This window comes from Chiloscyllium plagiosum, chromosome 16, assembly GCF_004010195.1.
Source record: "Chiloscyllium plagiosum isolate BGI_BamShark_2017 chromosome 16, ASM401019v2, whole genome shotgun sequence".
Lineage (NCBI taxonomy): Eukaryota > Metazoa > Chordata > Chondrichthyes > Orectolobiformes > Hemiscylliidae > Chiloscyllium > Chiloscyllium plagiosum.
Window position 1 is genome coordinate 41,139,967 of NC_057725.1, and position 15,318 is coordinate 41,155,284.

At 40.5% G+C, this 15,318-nt stretch overlaps 1 protein-coding gene across 6 annotated transcripts in view; it reads right to left on the minus strand.

The window, feature by feature from the left end:
• LOC122557824 (USP6 N-terminal-like protein) overlaps positions 1–15,318 on the minus strand; it is a 264,478-nt gene that overhangs the window by 135,954 nt on the left and 113,206 nt on the right. For all 6 annotated transcript variants that reach the window (XM_043705913.1, XM_043705909.1, XM_043705912.1 and 3 more), the window contains 3 exons: positions 4,202–4,281; positions 4,027–4,066; positions 1,026–1,106 (listed from right to left, as the gene is read on the minus strand). In XM_043705913.1, the coding sequence (XP_043561848.1) occupies positions 1,026–1,106; positions 4,027–4,066; positions 4,202–4,281 (201 nt within the window). The remainder of the gene's footprint in view (positions 1–1,025; positions 1,107–4,026; positions 4,067–4,201; positions 4,282–15,318) is intronic.

Genomic DNA, 15,318 nt, shown 5'->3' on the forward strand with positions numbered 1-15,318 from the left:
TGCCTACACCCCCATCTAAATCTGCTCCCCCCTCCTCGTCCAGCACTGCCCCTGCATCCCATCCCTGTCTAACTCTGCCCCAGTCTCCCCCATCCCCGTCCAACACTGCCCCTGCCCATCCCGTCTAACTCTGTCCCCAACACCCATTTCCGTACAACTCTGCCCTGCCCCCTCTCCAGGGCAGCCGGACTGGACACCAAAAATAAGACTGCTGCTGATGCCGCCTTTGTGGGGTAATTCTCCAAACAGCGCGCGCGCACACACACTTTTTACTGCAACTTTTTGACAGGTTCCATCTCTGCCCTGTTGGTCAGATTATCTTGGGAGGGGGTAGGGCGGTGGGTTTAGGGTACACTCCTCTGTACAACATCAGGGAAAGTGTGGGGACAAAGTGCGGGAAGTCAGTCATTTGAAGACGGATCCTGTATAATCACTGTAAACAAAAGACGCGATCACTGTTAGAAACACATCTTTGATGTAGTATTTCTATTGGAACCTAGAGATCATCTTCGGATAATCCAATTTTTGGACAATTGGTATTTGGATAATTGAGGTTCCCCTGTACCCTTAAATTTGGTACCTTCCTCGTCATTATAGTCTGCCCCTTCTGCATAGGTTAAATCACTGTGTCTGGGGGCCAAAGGTGAACTGAAAAATACAACCTAAATACTACACAGATACCTCACTCTGCTTGTGAGCTTTTTATCAAGTGATCAACTATTATCCCTGGTCTCTTTCTTGTTTTGTTTCTACACAGCATAAACATGCCTCAGGTTTTCCAGCTCCCATATCATCATGTGAAAATCTTTGAAGCAAATAATCTGGAATCCAAAAAGTTGATTTCTCAGTTATGCTAGAGCTGCACCAAATTATAAACAACTCATTTAATTTATACCAGTATAAGTCAGTTCTAGAGTGAATTATGAAAATTATTCTTGGAACTGACTTTTGTTTCAAAAATGAAGCATAACTCAAACATATAAAATTAGATTTATTGAGATTGAATTCTAAGTAATAAATGTTACCTTGTCACTGTTTCTGTACTTATCCCATTTTTTAACCATTTTGACCCATTTCGGTATTCTTTCAATCTCCAAATGTTTAAGCTGTAAAATAGAAATAAAACTGTCATACATTAAAAAGCAGGTGCTTCTTTCAATAATTATTCAGCTTCTAGTACAGTGGTTTTGCAGTTTCAGGTACTTCTAATAGACAAATATGTCAAATATAATTATTTAAAATTTATTTTCTAGACAAGATAATTATTATGAGGAAAGGCATTCAGCATTTTCTTACTTTACTCACCCAGGAAAATGCTATGTCTCTCTCCCCCACTTCAAATGTTCCTTAAAACATCTCTGGAGCTTATTCCCTCATTACTTGAACTGGAAGTCTATGCTACATCTTATCAGTTGTTCTGCAAATTTATATTTTATTCTTCTGGATGTATGTCCACACATTCTACTCTTTATAAGGTACATTTAAAGTTACCTTTTCCGTTTCCTTAAGTATCTAATGTACCCTTCCTCAGAATTCCTCTCAAATGTTTCCTTTGGTTGAAAAATGCAAGTGTGTTCAATCTTTTATTTTAAGCCAGAATTTACACATAAGACATCAGCTCTACGACTTTTCTTTGCAAACCGCACTATTTGAACATCTCCTTGTGTCTCAGCATTCAGAAGTTGAAACATTACTCAAGGTGCAATAATAATACAGTCTATACTACCAGATGACTACATCAATATGCTAATTGATAGCCTCCTATGTTCCTATATTCTAATGTTTTGACAGTACACTTTGACATTTAATTGGCTTTGTTCTGATGTATGTTGATTGGACATGTTGTGATGACTTTGCTAAGATTCCTTGATCTTTCAAAATTAGCTATTTCAGCATCATATGTGTTGTGAAGAGCCTGTTACCTTGGTGCTAATTCAAAATATAGGGTTAATTCCATCATGTTTTGAAATTTTAGTGCTGTGAAGGAGTGACATTATAATGAAAATCATGGCAAGAGAACGATGATCAGTGAATGAATAAATCGTTTTACTCCTAAACAACAGAGATTAATTGAAAATGTGCCCAGTGCAAATAAGCCAAGAACAGGTCACTCAAGTTTGTAAAATAAATTTTTGGAAATGAAATTTTCTTCATGAATTGGATAACTTATTTATAATTTATTAAAAATTCTAATACTTCAACAAAATGAGAGTTAATTGTAAAGCTTTACAAGGAAGTTGTAGTCAGTGATCAGAAAATTAATGTGTTAAGCTTCCCAATATTTTTCTGTTTTAATTGGAGTTGGATAATCATTATAGATTTAATGAAAGCAATTATTTTAAATTATGGTAGAATTCTCAACTTTCTACCTCAATATATGTATGAGGATATAATAGGGTTCAACATACTGCGATTTTTTGAGAAAAGGTTCTCATGGCTCTCAAAAACAATCCCTATTTGGTTCAGCGAAAGCATACCTATTTCAACATTTACACATTTCACAATTAAGGTAAATATGAATTATTTCAACTTGTTCAGTTGAGTGAGAATGGAACAGTAGTAGTTTTAAAATCTGAGCTCAACACCAGACAGCCTGTTTTCAGTCTCATCTTTTTAGCTTCAGTTTTGCTCAGGGATATCGCTGCAATAATGGCAATCAGGTTACTTGTGTAATCACTGTAAATGACCTATTTAAGGTACAAATGCTGTACGTTGAATACCGGTAGTTGGCATAATCAGCCCTTTTTTGAAAATCAACATTTAAATGGATTCTTACAATTGGCCACTAAACTTGGATGGAATATCTGCAGAACCCCAAATAAATTACATAAACAATACACGGTATGCAGAAATTTCAGGAATCTTCTGCTGAAGTTATGGCAGTCAACTGGGAGAACCTCATGCCTATATTTGTGAGTGTGTTTTTACAAAGAAAACAAATTCTTTACTTTACCAAATGCAGCTTTTACACAGAAATAGCTTGGACATTTTCCCATCCCAAATTTTATGTTTGAGTCTTTGTGTACAGGAAATCAGCTTCTTTTATCTTCCAAGCCACATGGTGGCACAGGCACGTTGGCCCATTTTAAATATTTTATGGTTCCTTTGCTTGAAAATCTTCACTTGCAATTTCAGGGATTGCTGAGAGAAGTGACTGCTCTCAGGAGAGTATTTGACACTTCTGTTGATTATCATTGACCTTAACACATTGGAGCACGAATACTAGAGTAAGTAAATTGAACCAAAACTATTTCCCAAGATAGTCACAGTGAGTTTGATCACCCATGGCTATCACATGATCTAGGTATATTGCAGTCTTAATTCTTGCACCCAACATCCATGTTATATCAGACTTACACTACACTAACTAGAATCATCATGCTTCTTTGTTCCACACCACCTTCTTATACATCAGCTGGTCCTTCATCTGTCTAGTAGAAACTTTAATGTCTTACACAGACTGCTATTGAGCTTCTAATGTAACTAACAAATCTATTCCAGTTCTCTGAGAGTCTTGCTCTGGAACCAACTGTTAGGTGGATGTATAGGAGGGGTTCAAGTTCAGTCAACCTTTAATTTTCCCTCCCTTGACTGGAGCAAGTTGCTTTATTCTTAAATGGCAGAGCAGGGTTTGACATTCCAGTGTATGAAAAAAATTGAAGTATCAACATTGAAGTTGGATGTTACGAAAATGCGTAACTTGGTGAGGTAAGCAAGTTTGGACAGCAAAAATCACCACTACAAGCAAACTTAAATCTATTGTCGATGTTACTAAAATGCATAGCTTGGTGAGGTAAGCAGCTTTGCACATCAAATCCCCCAATTCTAACATCCATACTACTCCAAGACTGAGTCATCTAAAACTACACTGAAATGCAGTTTTTCAGTTTCCATTTGCAAAAAGCTGTGATTTCATTTTATGTGTAACACTAAGAGCAGTTTTACCTATCCACTATCACGTATGGACTAATGTGGAATTGTTCAACAATAAACTAGTATTTGTTATAATGCCATTACATATCTTACCTTTTCCTCCAACAGTGTTGGCATAGGCAGCTCATGTTCACTGAAAGTACATTATAACATTGGTATTAATTTGGGAAGGACATACCTTAATAACAAATAGCATAATAAATGCATCTGACATATCGCAACAAAAATGCAAAATACTTATCGAAACATTCAAACTTATTGAACTTACTGCAGAAAGCCAAATCTGTCCACAACTTTGTATAAATTGAAATCTTCCCATGGATCAATTGAGGTCCCATCTTGCCTGCCCTGTTTTAATATACAAAAGTCTTTAATTCAATTTAAGACACTGAACAACATACTTTTTACTTTCAAAGAATTTATTATTATCAGGAGTGTATCATGAAGTGAGTTAGCACTAGCTTAAATCCAGACCAGAATGACAGAATGATATTCTGGTAGCTTGAAGTAGGCAAGCATCAACAGCACCAGAACTGTGCTAGCACCAATTAGCAATTTCACTCACGGACACTCAAGATCTACATCATAGCAAACAAAAAGATAGTCACATTGATGTGATAGGGAACTGATGTGTATTGCTCAGGTTCAAGCATTCAGATTGTAAATAAGAAACATTGCATATGTTCATTAATGCCCTGAACTCCTATTGAGTACAACTGTATAAAATCACAATTTTACTTTATATATTAATTTTATATTAACTTTCCAGTTGAACAGTTTATGTTCAAGTTCCACAATTATACTTTAATTCATAAAAATAATATGCTGCAGCATATAAAGATAATGCAAAACAAAGTAGAGGTGAGGATGTTAATTGTAGCAGCCAATTCACAAAAGAGCCTTTGATTTGTAAGAGTGGGAATACAGTGGGATTTGGATGACGCAAAACAGGGGTTCAGCCACAGCCAGGATCCACCTGTCTTTGGGGGGCAGCGTATGACAGAGGCTGATGTGGAAAAGTGGGCAGATACAGGCATAAGTCGATGGGTTAGGTGGGACCTAGGCATCTGCTACACATAAAACACGCTTTTGTTTGAGTTCACTGGGCCACGGGCAGCAAGGTTTCTGTGCCATGATGTTGCCAGTGATGGCATGGTCACAAAGGATGTTGGTCTCTCAGTGAATTCAACTGAGTCAAGGAGGTTTTCTGGGAACAATGCATGGTGAGATGAAGCCAGAAATGGACACGAGGAATGCTAAAAGAGCAGAATTGGTAATTAATGAAGTGAGGAGAAAGTGAGGACTGCAGATGCTGGAGATCAGAGCTGAAAATGTGTTGCTGGAAAAGCGCAGCAGGTCAGGCAGCATCAAGGGAACAGGAGAATCGACGTTTCGGGCATAAGCCCTTCTTTGGGCTTATGCCCGAAACGTTGATTCTCCTGTTCCCTGGATGCTGCCTGACCTGCTGCGATTTTCCAGCAACACATTTTCAATTAATGAAGTGAGATTTGTCAAATACAGCCATAAATCACATTAGGCATTGTGGTAGAAATCCCTCCAAAAACCCAAGACAACTCACATTTAGCCATAAGAAAAATACGATTCAACCCATTTTTCCAGGTCAGGACTATGTATGACTTGGAGGGATACTTGCAAGTGGTGCTGTTTTCATGTATTCAATAACCCATAATGTCCAACCTTTCACAGCCAATTCTCAGACAATTGTGCACTTTGTTAGCTGAAGTTAGCTCTGAATACTCTGACCTTATTATTCTTCATAGAATCATAGAATTTCTTACTGACTGGAAACATGCTGTTTGGCCCAAACCCTCCAAACAGCATTTCACCCAGACCCACCCCTCTACCCTATCCCTGTAACCCTGCATTTCCCATGGCTAATCCACCTAACCAATATATCTTTCGACTGTGGGAGAAAACCACAGCACCTGGAGAAAACCCCTGCATAGATAGGGAGAATGTGCAAACTCCACACAGTTGCTCAAGTGTGGAATCAAACCCGGGTCCCTGGCGCTGTGAGGCAGCAGTGCTAACCACTGAGCCACAGTGCTGTATATTCTTCATAATAAATTATATTGGCTATCTAGTGAAATATTTTGGCTCAATTTATAGCATTACAGGAGAAATTAAGATGTTTTTACATGCGAAGGAATGTAAATCTGACAAACTAACACATCACAATTGAAATAAAACATTATTAACAATGGTTGAAATCACATAACATTAAGATACACTGAACAGAAAGCTACAAGGAATCATAGTCACGATTTGAAGATGCCAGTGTTGGACTGGGGTCTACAAAGTTAAAAATCACACAACACCAGGTTATAATCCAACAGGTTTAATTGGAAGCACTAGCTTTCGGAGCGCTGCTCCTTCATCAGGTGGACCACCTGATGAAGGAGCAGTGCTCCGAAAGCTCGTGCTTCCAATCAAACCTGTTGGACTATAACTTGGTGTTGTGTGATTTTTAACAAGGAATCATAGTCCTACTACTTTCAGTAGAGGGGTTTTCTTTCAAGCAGAAACTAGTATTGTTTGCAAAAAATATAGTAGGTTGTTTCCAAACCATTTCTCAATCAATTTGTCTATTGTTTTCAGAATAAAGGATAGTCAACTGTACCTACTAAAAATATGAAACTCAAATGAAAGTAGCCATCTATTGTAGCTGTCTATGAAAAGTTAGAAAAGTAGAAAATGCGTTTAATTTGTATTGAGACCTTTTGTATTAGATTCAATGTTACTGAACTTCTCAAGATTTACATCTTCCATTTTTTCCAGCCACTTAATGAAAATGTAAAGAGTCATTTCAGACTCAAAATGCTAACTCAGCTTCTCTCTCCACAAATGCTGCCAGACCTAATAAGTTTCTTTGTGTTAGTTTCAGATTTCTTGCATCTAATATTTTGCTTTTATTAAAGATGGGTAATTGGCTGTTTACATTATTTGATAACAACATATTTTAATAAATGACTTTATCACCTTAATTTAAGTTTATTCCTTTATGTGATCTTTTAAAATGTTAACTTCTTTAATCTACAGCTCCAAACAATTTATATTTTTGGAAAATTTCTTTGAAATGGGTTCTTCAGGTAAAAAAAGGCTATTCCCTTTGTTTACATGTTACAGATTGAAAGTTTGTTATTTGTTCATTGATAAATAGTTAATTGGGTGCTTTAGTGGTGTATTTTTTAATTTAAAAAAAATAGAGCTGGGTTCTTCTCCCTATCTAGTTATTTGAGAAACCTGTTAATATTCTTTTGGTTGCACTTTGGTCTCACACTCCTGACTTTTATACAATTCCCAGAGTGTGGAAACAGGCCATTTGGCCCAATAAGTCCACACCAACTCTGAGCAGCATCCCACCCAGATCCTATCCTACCCTACCCTGTTAGCCTGCATTTGCCATGGCTAATCCATTCAACCTATACATCTCTGGACACTACAGGCAATTTAGCATGGCCAGTTCACCTAACCTGCACATCTTTGGACTGTGGGAGAAAACCAGAGCACCCAGAAACAATAGGCCAAAATTGTACTGAGATATGCGTAGCTACTTTCCCCTCATCTGACCTAATACAATCCCTATCTCTCCAAGCCAGATATGGCAAAATGAACACTGAGCACATTTATACACCAACCAAGGATAAAGAGATGCACAAGTCTAGCAGAAATAAACAAAAGGCAGATTGCGATAGAACATGACAGGCAAGCATTCAACACGAGACCAGTTCACCTAACCTGCACATCTTTGGACTGTGGGAGAAAACCAGAGCACCTGGAGGAAACCCATGCAGACATAGGGAAAATGTGCAAACTCCACACAGACAGTTGCTGAGGCTTTCTGAATCCACTGTGGAGGAGTGGGTAGATTGGGGGACTACTCCTATCCTGGCTAATATAGCTATTACTACATCCAGGCAGTGAGCCACAGAACGGATTTCAATTCACAACTGCCTGCCTCCCTTCAGTGGCTATGTTCATGCCTTGGAGAGGGAGCACGCAGAGTCCACCAACACCCTCAAACCTTTAGACAGAGGTGGGCACCACACGAGGTGAAATGCATTGTCTCCTCTATCAACTCCATTCTGAGTTAGCCTCCTCCCTTGTTTTCTCCTAATTTTATTTCTATCATTGTGATGCTGTCTCTAGTAGGCAGCGTTTGGTATTTGTTATTTGATAATTAAGTATTCAAGTAATTTGGTAATGGTTCTTAAAAAAAGCCTGGGTTCCCTTCCCTATATGGTTATTTCAGAAACCTTTTTGCATTTCAGCGTCATGTTCCTGATCTTTGGGCATCATGAAAGAGAACCTCTTCATGGACATGTTCTGGGGCCTGGTTAAGGTAGCAATTAATAGTTCCAGGCAGGGAGCCATTTTGAAGGGGGTTTTAAAAGGAAAGAACATAGTTAACAGGCCCACATAATGTACAATATTAAGACTCACAAGCTTCCCATTCCCTGAGCATCCTTCACCATTGACCCTCTCTGCAAGTTAAACTTCCCTGTCACAGTGACTTGTCGACAGCTCTTGGTCATCTGCACCTTTGTATACAGAGGAAGTGAATCATTAGGGATGTCGAATGAGGAGGGGAACAAAGATATCATCATGGCCCAATGCCTTGTGTGTGCATTGTTCCCATTGCAATAGATTGTCAGCACAATTTTCCATTCATGGAGCTTTGTCTGTGGCAATGAGGTGCTGTGGATGATTCTAAGATGCATTTTGCATTGACAGAGAGATTCACAAACAAATGGCTTAACACCAGGAACATTTAAGTTGAAAGTAATAGGCACATAGAAGCCAGGCCATCAAAGTGCCGTGAGTAGGTTTTCTTCTTTCTCTTCACCCCGTTATCTCTTAACATAGTCTCCAGTTCCACTGCTAGGATGGAGCAGTAGCTGATGCCAATGGATCATGCTCTGAAATGTTGCTGTCCAGTGTTCCACATTGGAGGTGGCTTGGTGCAAGCATGAGTTGAATCTGGGAGATACACTCTCTGGTTTCCTTGTCGAGTATTCCTGATATTTAGCTTGTTTGGCGTATTCAGTAAAATGGGAGTCAGTGTCAATGAGGTGAGTTGTGACATTAACAAGACATTTATCAAGTATTATTCCCTATCAACTGGCATCTCAACGTCACCTAGGGAGAATCCGAGTCATGAGGTTTATCGCAAGCATGATTGGTGGATCCAGCTACTGCAGGTGAGATTCTCTCTGTTGCTGTGAGTAGCGAAGGTGCAAAGAAATGGAAGAGAAACAGATGTGCCAGCAAGTCCAGCACCAGCAGCAGCAGCCGACAGTGGATGCTGAACAGCATACCAAGAGGTTTCAGCTGAAGAACCTGCCAGGATGTGCACTAGGCACAGGAAGGACTGAAATCTTTGACTTTGATGTCATCTTTTCTGTAGTGTCAGTGCAGACTTAAGATGTCTTGGGATACTGTCACTGAACTGTGCTAACTGCTGGTGCGGGACTTGCAACAGGGAGTAACCATTCTATTTCAGCTGTTGTTAAGGTAATCGCTGTGTTCAACTTTTACGCAGCTAGGTCCTTCCAAAAAATCACTGGAGACTTGTATGGGATATCTTAATCATCCATCCACAAATGCATCAAAATGGTTATCAATGTCATTTGTGTCAGATCACATTGCTTCATCTTGCTTCCTTATGACAAGGTCAGTGCTGCAGACTGAGCAGTTGGGTTTGGCAACATATCATAACACAGCTATGTGTTATCATTCATAGAAAAGGGCTCCATTCCATCAAGGTGCCAGTGATCTACAGTTGTTGGTTCTACTTCTTAAAAGTTTGTGCCCAGTACCCTCTGAGCTGCCACAGTGTCTATATCCTTGCGAACTCTTATGATCTTGCTTCATTTGAGAGACCAGATGTCTTGAAGGGATGGTTATTGGGAGACAAGGCACACATTGCAACAATGGCTGTTGACTACATTATGCACTCCTAAGACAAAACATAGATATTAGTACAGCCCATTCCTTGACCACAGCGTGGTGGTGCATATGGTAGGCCTACAACTTGGCCTATTCAGGGAGGGGGCAGCCTTGCAGTATGTTCTTGGCACCATGTGTCACATAATCCTAGTATGCTGTGCTCTGCACAACTAGATAATGCAATGAAGAGGTCATGACAGATTCATACAACCTGAGAGAGTAGGAATAGTCTTCCAAGAAGGAGGATGAAGACATTGAGCAGATGCATCAGACACTAGGAGTCAGGCAAGACCTAATTGACAGCCAGTTCCTGTAGATGAGAGTTGGGAACAGTGATCACTCGTTGACTTTAAATTGCTGGTGTTCAACATGCAATGCAGTTTGTTTGATTGATTTCAGTTCAGTCTTGGTGCTTCTAAATAAAGATGAATGTTTTGAGATGACCGAGACTTCCCTATATGTGACAGTTCCATATTGAACAATGATAAGATGCTTGGCTACAGAAGGCAATGGGGAAGGAGTAGCAGTAACTTAGAAAAAGATATAAGTTAGTATGTGGCTAAAAATGGGTAAGTTGTGTGGCTTGTGAGACAGATGTCGGAATGAGCAGTTGTATTGCAAAGAAGTGTCAGCCGTGCCACTTTTGCACTGAAGTGTTGCTCTCTCACTACGAGGTTGATGGTGAAGAGCAACTCAATTTTCAATGGTTGACCAGGTACACAACTGGGATTTGAAATGACACTGGCACCAGAGACGTTCCAGCAGGCATCCTAGGAGCATCAAATATAATTAGTGAGACGAGTTTCATGGAGAATTTCTCTCCACAGCTTAGCAGATTTTCTCACACGATCGTCCCAAACTCATTACATTAACTATCTACCAAGCCCCTGTGGCAGCCTCTTCTCCAGATGCTAACCCAATTCACTACTTGTCAAAGCTGATGTCCACTACTGGGAATGCAGTGACGCCTCACACCTCTTGTCATCTTTGAAATGATGTTGTGCACCCAGCCAAGTTCTGGTAGTCCACAGCTTCCATGTACAGTTCATGACATTTGCCCCAGACATGACTGATAACGAAATTGACACCTCACTTTGCAGACAAGAGAGCATGAGGAGGACTGTATTCCTCACCTCAGGATTAGACTGTGCTAACCTAGTCCAAAATTGCCACCCATGTTAGTGGTGCACATAAATGTGCAGCAGGAGGTCACTGACCTTCGCAACACACTCACACTCACACTCACACTCACACTCACACTCACACTCCTCTCTCTCTGCTGTTGTACCTATCTCTGTGAGCCTGAGATATTACTGCAGGGTATTCGAGGTGGAGGTCCAGAGGACAAGCAGTGAGCTGAAGTTGTCATGTACCCACTCAGACTTACATGTCTGGAATTCTCGGTGTCTGGTTTCCATCCGGTAGATAGGAGAATGGAAACCTGCATATCAATGAGGTGAGAATCTCCACTCAAGATCCAAGACTGGGTTGGAAAGTAGAACGCTTTTTGTTTTGATGTTGAGAAGGGATTCACTCAACATGTCACTCAATTTTAAAAAATTTATTACCATAACTGACATCGTTCAGAGCTTGGGACCTAATCTCAAAACCATGGGTCCCCTACACACTCACCCCACCCACCAACCCCCCCATTCTAGATATTTGCCCCTTATGTATTTCCCTATCTCAGGCCTTGTGCAGATTATCTTAATTGAAATAAAAATGAAGCTAGAGATGGGAACACACAAAGAAACTGTACTTCAGGTGGTTGTTTTAGGCAAAGGAAAGAGAGAAGAATGATGGATTTGAACTGCAAAACCAGAACACTTTCTCTCTCTCTCGCCCTGCTCCTCACTCAGCCTCTCGAAAGACAACAATTACAAAGAAAATCAGAAGAATGTCCTTTCACCAAGAACCCAAAAATAACTACAAATTTTCCTACTGCTGAGGATACTAGTCACCAACTGAACAACTGTAGTCACGGACTCGAAGGACTTTCTAAACTGGAAATTCTTCATCTTTCTTTTGGTGCCGGATACATTTTAAACATTACACTTCTTAAAATTCATCAGTAATTTCAGGGTGTTTTCAGTCATTTCTGTTGCATTTTACTACATTTTGTCACGTAAGCAATAGAAGTCCTCTTTCTTTCACTCAAGAAAACCTTGTAACTGATTCCTTCATTTTTAAACTACCAAATGATGTTTTAGTTGAAGTGTGATATCACTGTGTGCTAAAAAAATTTAAAGATCTTTGTTGCAGTCAACTGAGATATGTTAAAGGTGGGAAGCTCTCTTTGAAAAAAAAAATCACGGGATGTATCGCTGGCTAAGCCAGCATTTATTGACCATTATTGCCCAATTGACCTACAGAAGGTGGTGGCAAACTGCCTTCTTGAATTGCTGTATTCTTGGGATGTTCGTATGCCGACAAAGCTGTTTGGAAAGATTTCCAGGATGTTGATCCAGTGACAATGAAGGAATGACAATATGGTTCTCAAGTCAGGATGGTGTGTAGCTTTGAGGTAACTTACGAGAGGTTGTTCTCCCATACATCTGTTTCCCTCATCTTTCTAGATGGGAGAGGTTGCAGGTTGGAAAGTGCTGTTGGAGACACCTTGGTGATCATAAGGCGTAAGAGTAGAAAAAGCTATTTAGCCCTTAGAGTTTGCTCCACCATTCAATATAATCATGGATATTCTGATGATCCTCAAGTCCACTTTCCTGCCTCTTCCCCATCATCTTTGATTCCCTTTATGATCAAATATCCGACTATCTCAGCTGCGAATGTACTTCATGACCCAGCCCAATGACCTCTGTGGTTAAGAATTCCAGCAGATTCACTACCCTCAGACAAAAAAATTCTCATCTCTGTCTTAGATGTGTGACCCCTCATTCGAAGATTATGTCCCCTGTTTCTAGACTCTCCCAGAAGCAAACAATCTTTCCACATATTTCCTGACAAGTCCCTTTAGTATCTTCAATGTTTCAAAAAGGTTGCCTCTCATTCTTCTTTATTTGAAAATGTTCTGAAGAAGGATCAATAGACTTAAAAGGTTAACTCTGCTTTCTCTCCACAGATGTTGCCAGATCTGCTAAGTTCTTCCAACAATTTCAGACCTTCATTTCGATCCCTTGACCAGCCCAGGTTAAAATGATGCAATCCTCAGGCTTCATTTAATTCCCACTGGCCACCTTCTTTCTCTTCCTGACTAGCTGGGAAGTAGGCAGAGGCATAATAAATTTGTTCAACCTAATAAGTCAATTTAGATGCTGGGATCATCGGGAATGCATTCTTGTTCTTTCAAAATCTGCAAGTAAAAACATGCACCTTTTGGGACAAAATCCTCTTCATCTGGTGATAAGATACCTGTATCTTCACACTCAGACTATTAAGTTAACAGTACAAATGGGTTCCAAGTATGTCTTTGAACCTGAGATGTGTAAAAGGGACCCCACCCTATCTTCTCCCCATCCTCTGACTTCTCCCATTTACTCCACCCTCAAAAGCCCCCACCTTTCATTTTCCCAACTGACTCGGATTCACTTAGTGTTAGAGAAGATACTGAGGGATAGGATCTATTTACATTTGGAAGAAAATAGGCTTATCAGCGATTGGCAACATGGTTTTGTGCAGGGAATGACATGTCTTACCAAATTAATAGAATTCTTTGAGGAAGTGACAAAGTTGATTGATGAGAGAAGGGCTGTAGATGTCATACACATGGACTTCAGTAAGGCATTTGATACTCTCCATGGTAGGCTGATGGAAGAAGTAAAGTCACATGGGGTCCAGGGTGTACTAGCTAGATGGATAGAGAACTGGCTGGGCAGCAGGAGACAGTAGTAGGGGAAGGGAGCTTCTCAAAATGGAGAACTGTGACCAGTGGTGTTCCACAGGGATCTGTGTTGGACCACTGTTGTTTGTGACATACATAAATGATCTGGAGGAAGGTATAGATGGTCTGATTGCAGATGACACTAAGGTTGGCAGTGTAGCAGATAGTGAAGGGGACTGTCAGAGAATGCAGCAAAATATAGACAGATTGGAGAGTTGGACAGAGAAGTGGCAGATGGAGTTCAATCAGGGCAAATGCAAGGTAATGCATTTTGGAAAATCCAATTCAAGAGTGAACTATACGGTAGATGGAAAAGATCTGGGTAAAATTGATGTACAGAGAGATCTGGGTGTTCAGGTCCATTGCCCCCTGAAGGTACCAACACAGGTTGATAAAGTGGTCAAGAAGGCATACAGCTTGCTTTCCTTCATTGGACGGGGTATTGGGTACAAGAGTTGGCAGCACGTTACAGTTGTATAGGACTTTGGTTTGGTCACATTTGGAATACCTCTGTACAGTTCTGGTCGTCACATTGCCAAAAGGATGTGGATGCTTTGGAGAGGATGCAGAGGAGGTTCACCAGGATATTGCCTGGATGGAGGGCGCTAGCTATGAAGAGAGGTTGAGTAGATTAGGATTATTTTCATGAGAAACATGGAGACTGAGAGGGGACCTGACTGAGATCTACAAAATCATGAAAAGTATAGACAGGGTGGATAGCAAGAAGCTTTTTCCCCAGAGGAGCAGACTCAATTACTAGTGGTCATGAGTTCAAGGTGAGAGGGGTAAAATTTGAGGGAGATATGTGTGGAAAGTTCTATATGCAGAGGGTGGTGCCTGCCTGGAACATGTTACCAGCGGAAGTGGTAGAGGCAGGCACAACAGTGTCATTTAAGCTGTATCTAAACAGATACATGAATGGGCAGGGAGCAGAGGGATATGAATCCTTAGAAAATAGGTGACAGGTTGAGATAGAGTCATAGAGATGTACAGCATGGAAACAGACCCTTCGGTCCAACCTGTCCATGCCGACCAGATATCCCAACCCAATCTAGTCCCACCTGCCAGCACCCAGCACATACCCCTCCAACCCTTCCTATTCATATGCCCATCCAAATGCCTCTTAAATGTTGCAATTGTACCAGCCTCCACCACATTCTCTGGCAGCTCATTCCATACACGTATCACCCTGTGTGTGAAAAAGTTGCTCCTTTGGTCTCTTTTATATCTTTCCCCTCTCACCCTAAACCTATGCCCTCTAGCTCTGGACTCACCGAACCCAGGGAAAAGACTTTGTCTATTTATCCTATCCATGCCCCTCAATTTTGTAAACCTCTATAAGGTCACCCCTCAGCCTCCGACGCTCCAGGGAAAACAGCCCCAGCCTGTTCAGCCTCTCCCTATAGCTCAAATCCTCCAACCCTGGCAACGTCCTTGTAAATCTTTTCTGAACCCTTTCAAGTTTCACAACATCTTTCCGATAGGAAGGAGACAAGAATTGCATGCAATATTCCAACAGTGGCCTAACCAATGTCCTGTTCAGCCGCAACATGACCTCCCAACTCCTGTACTCAATA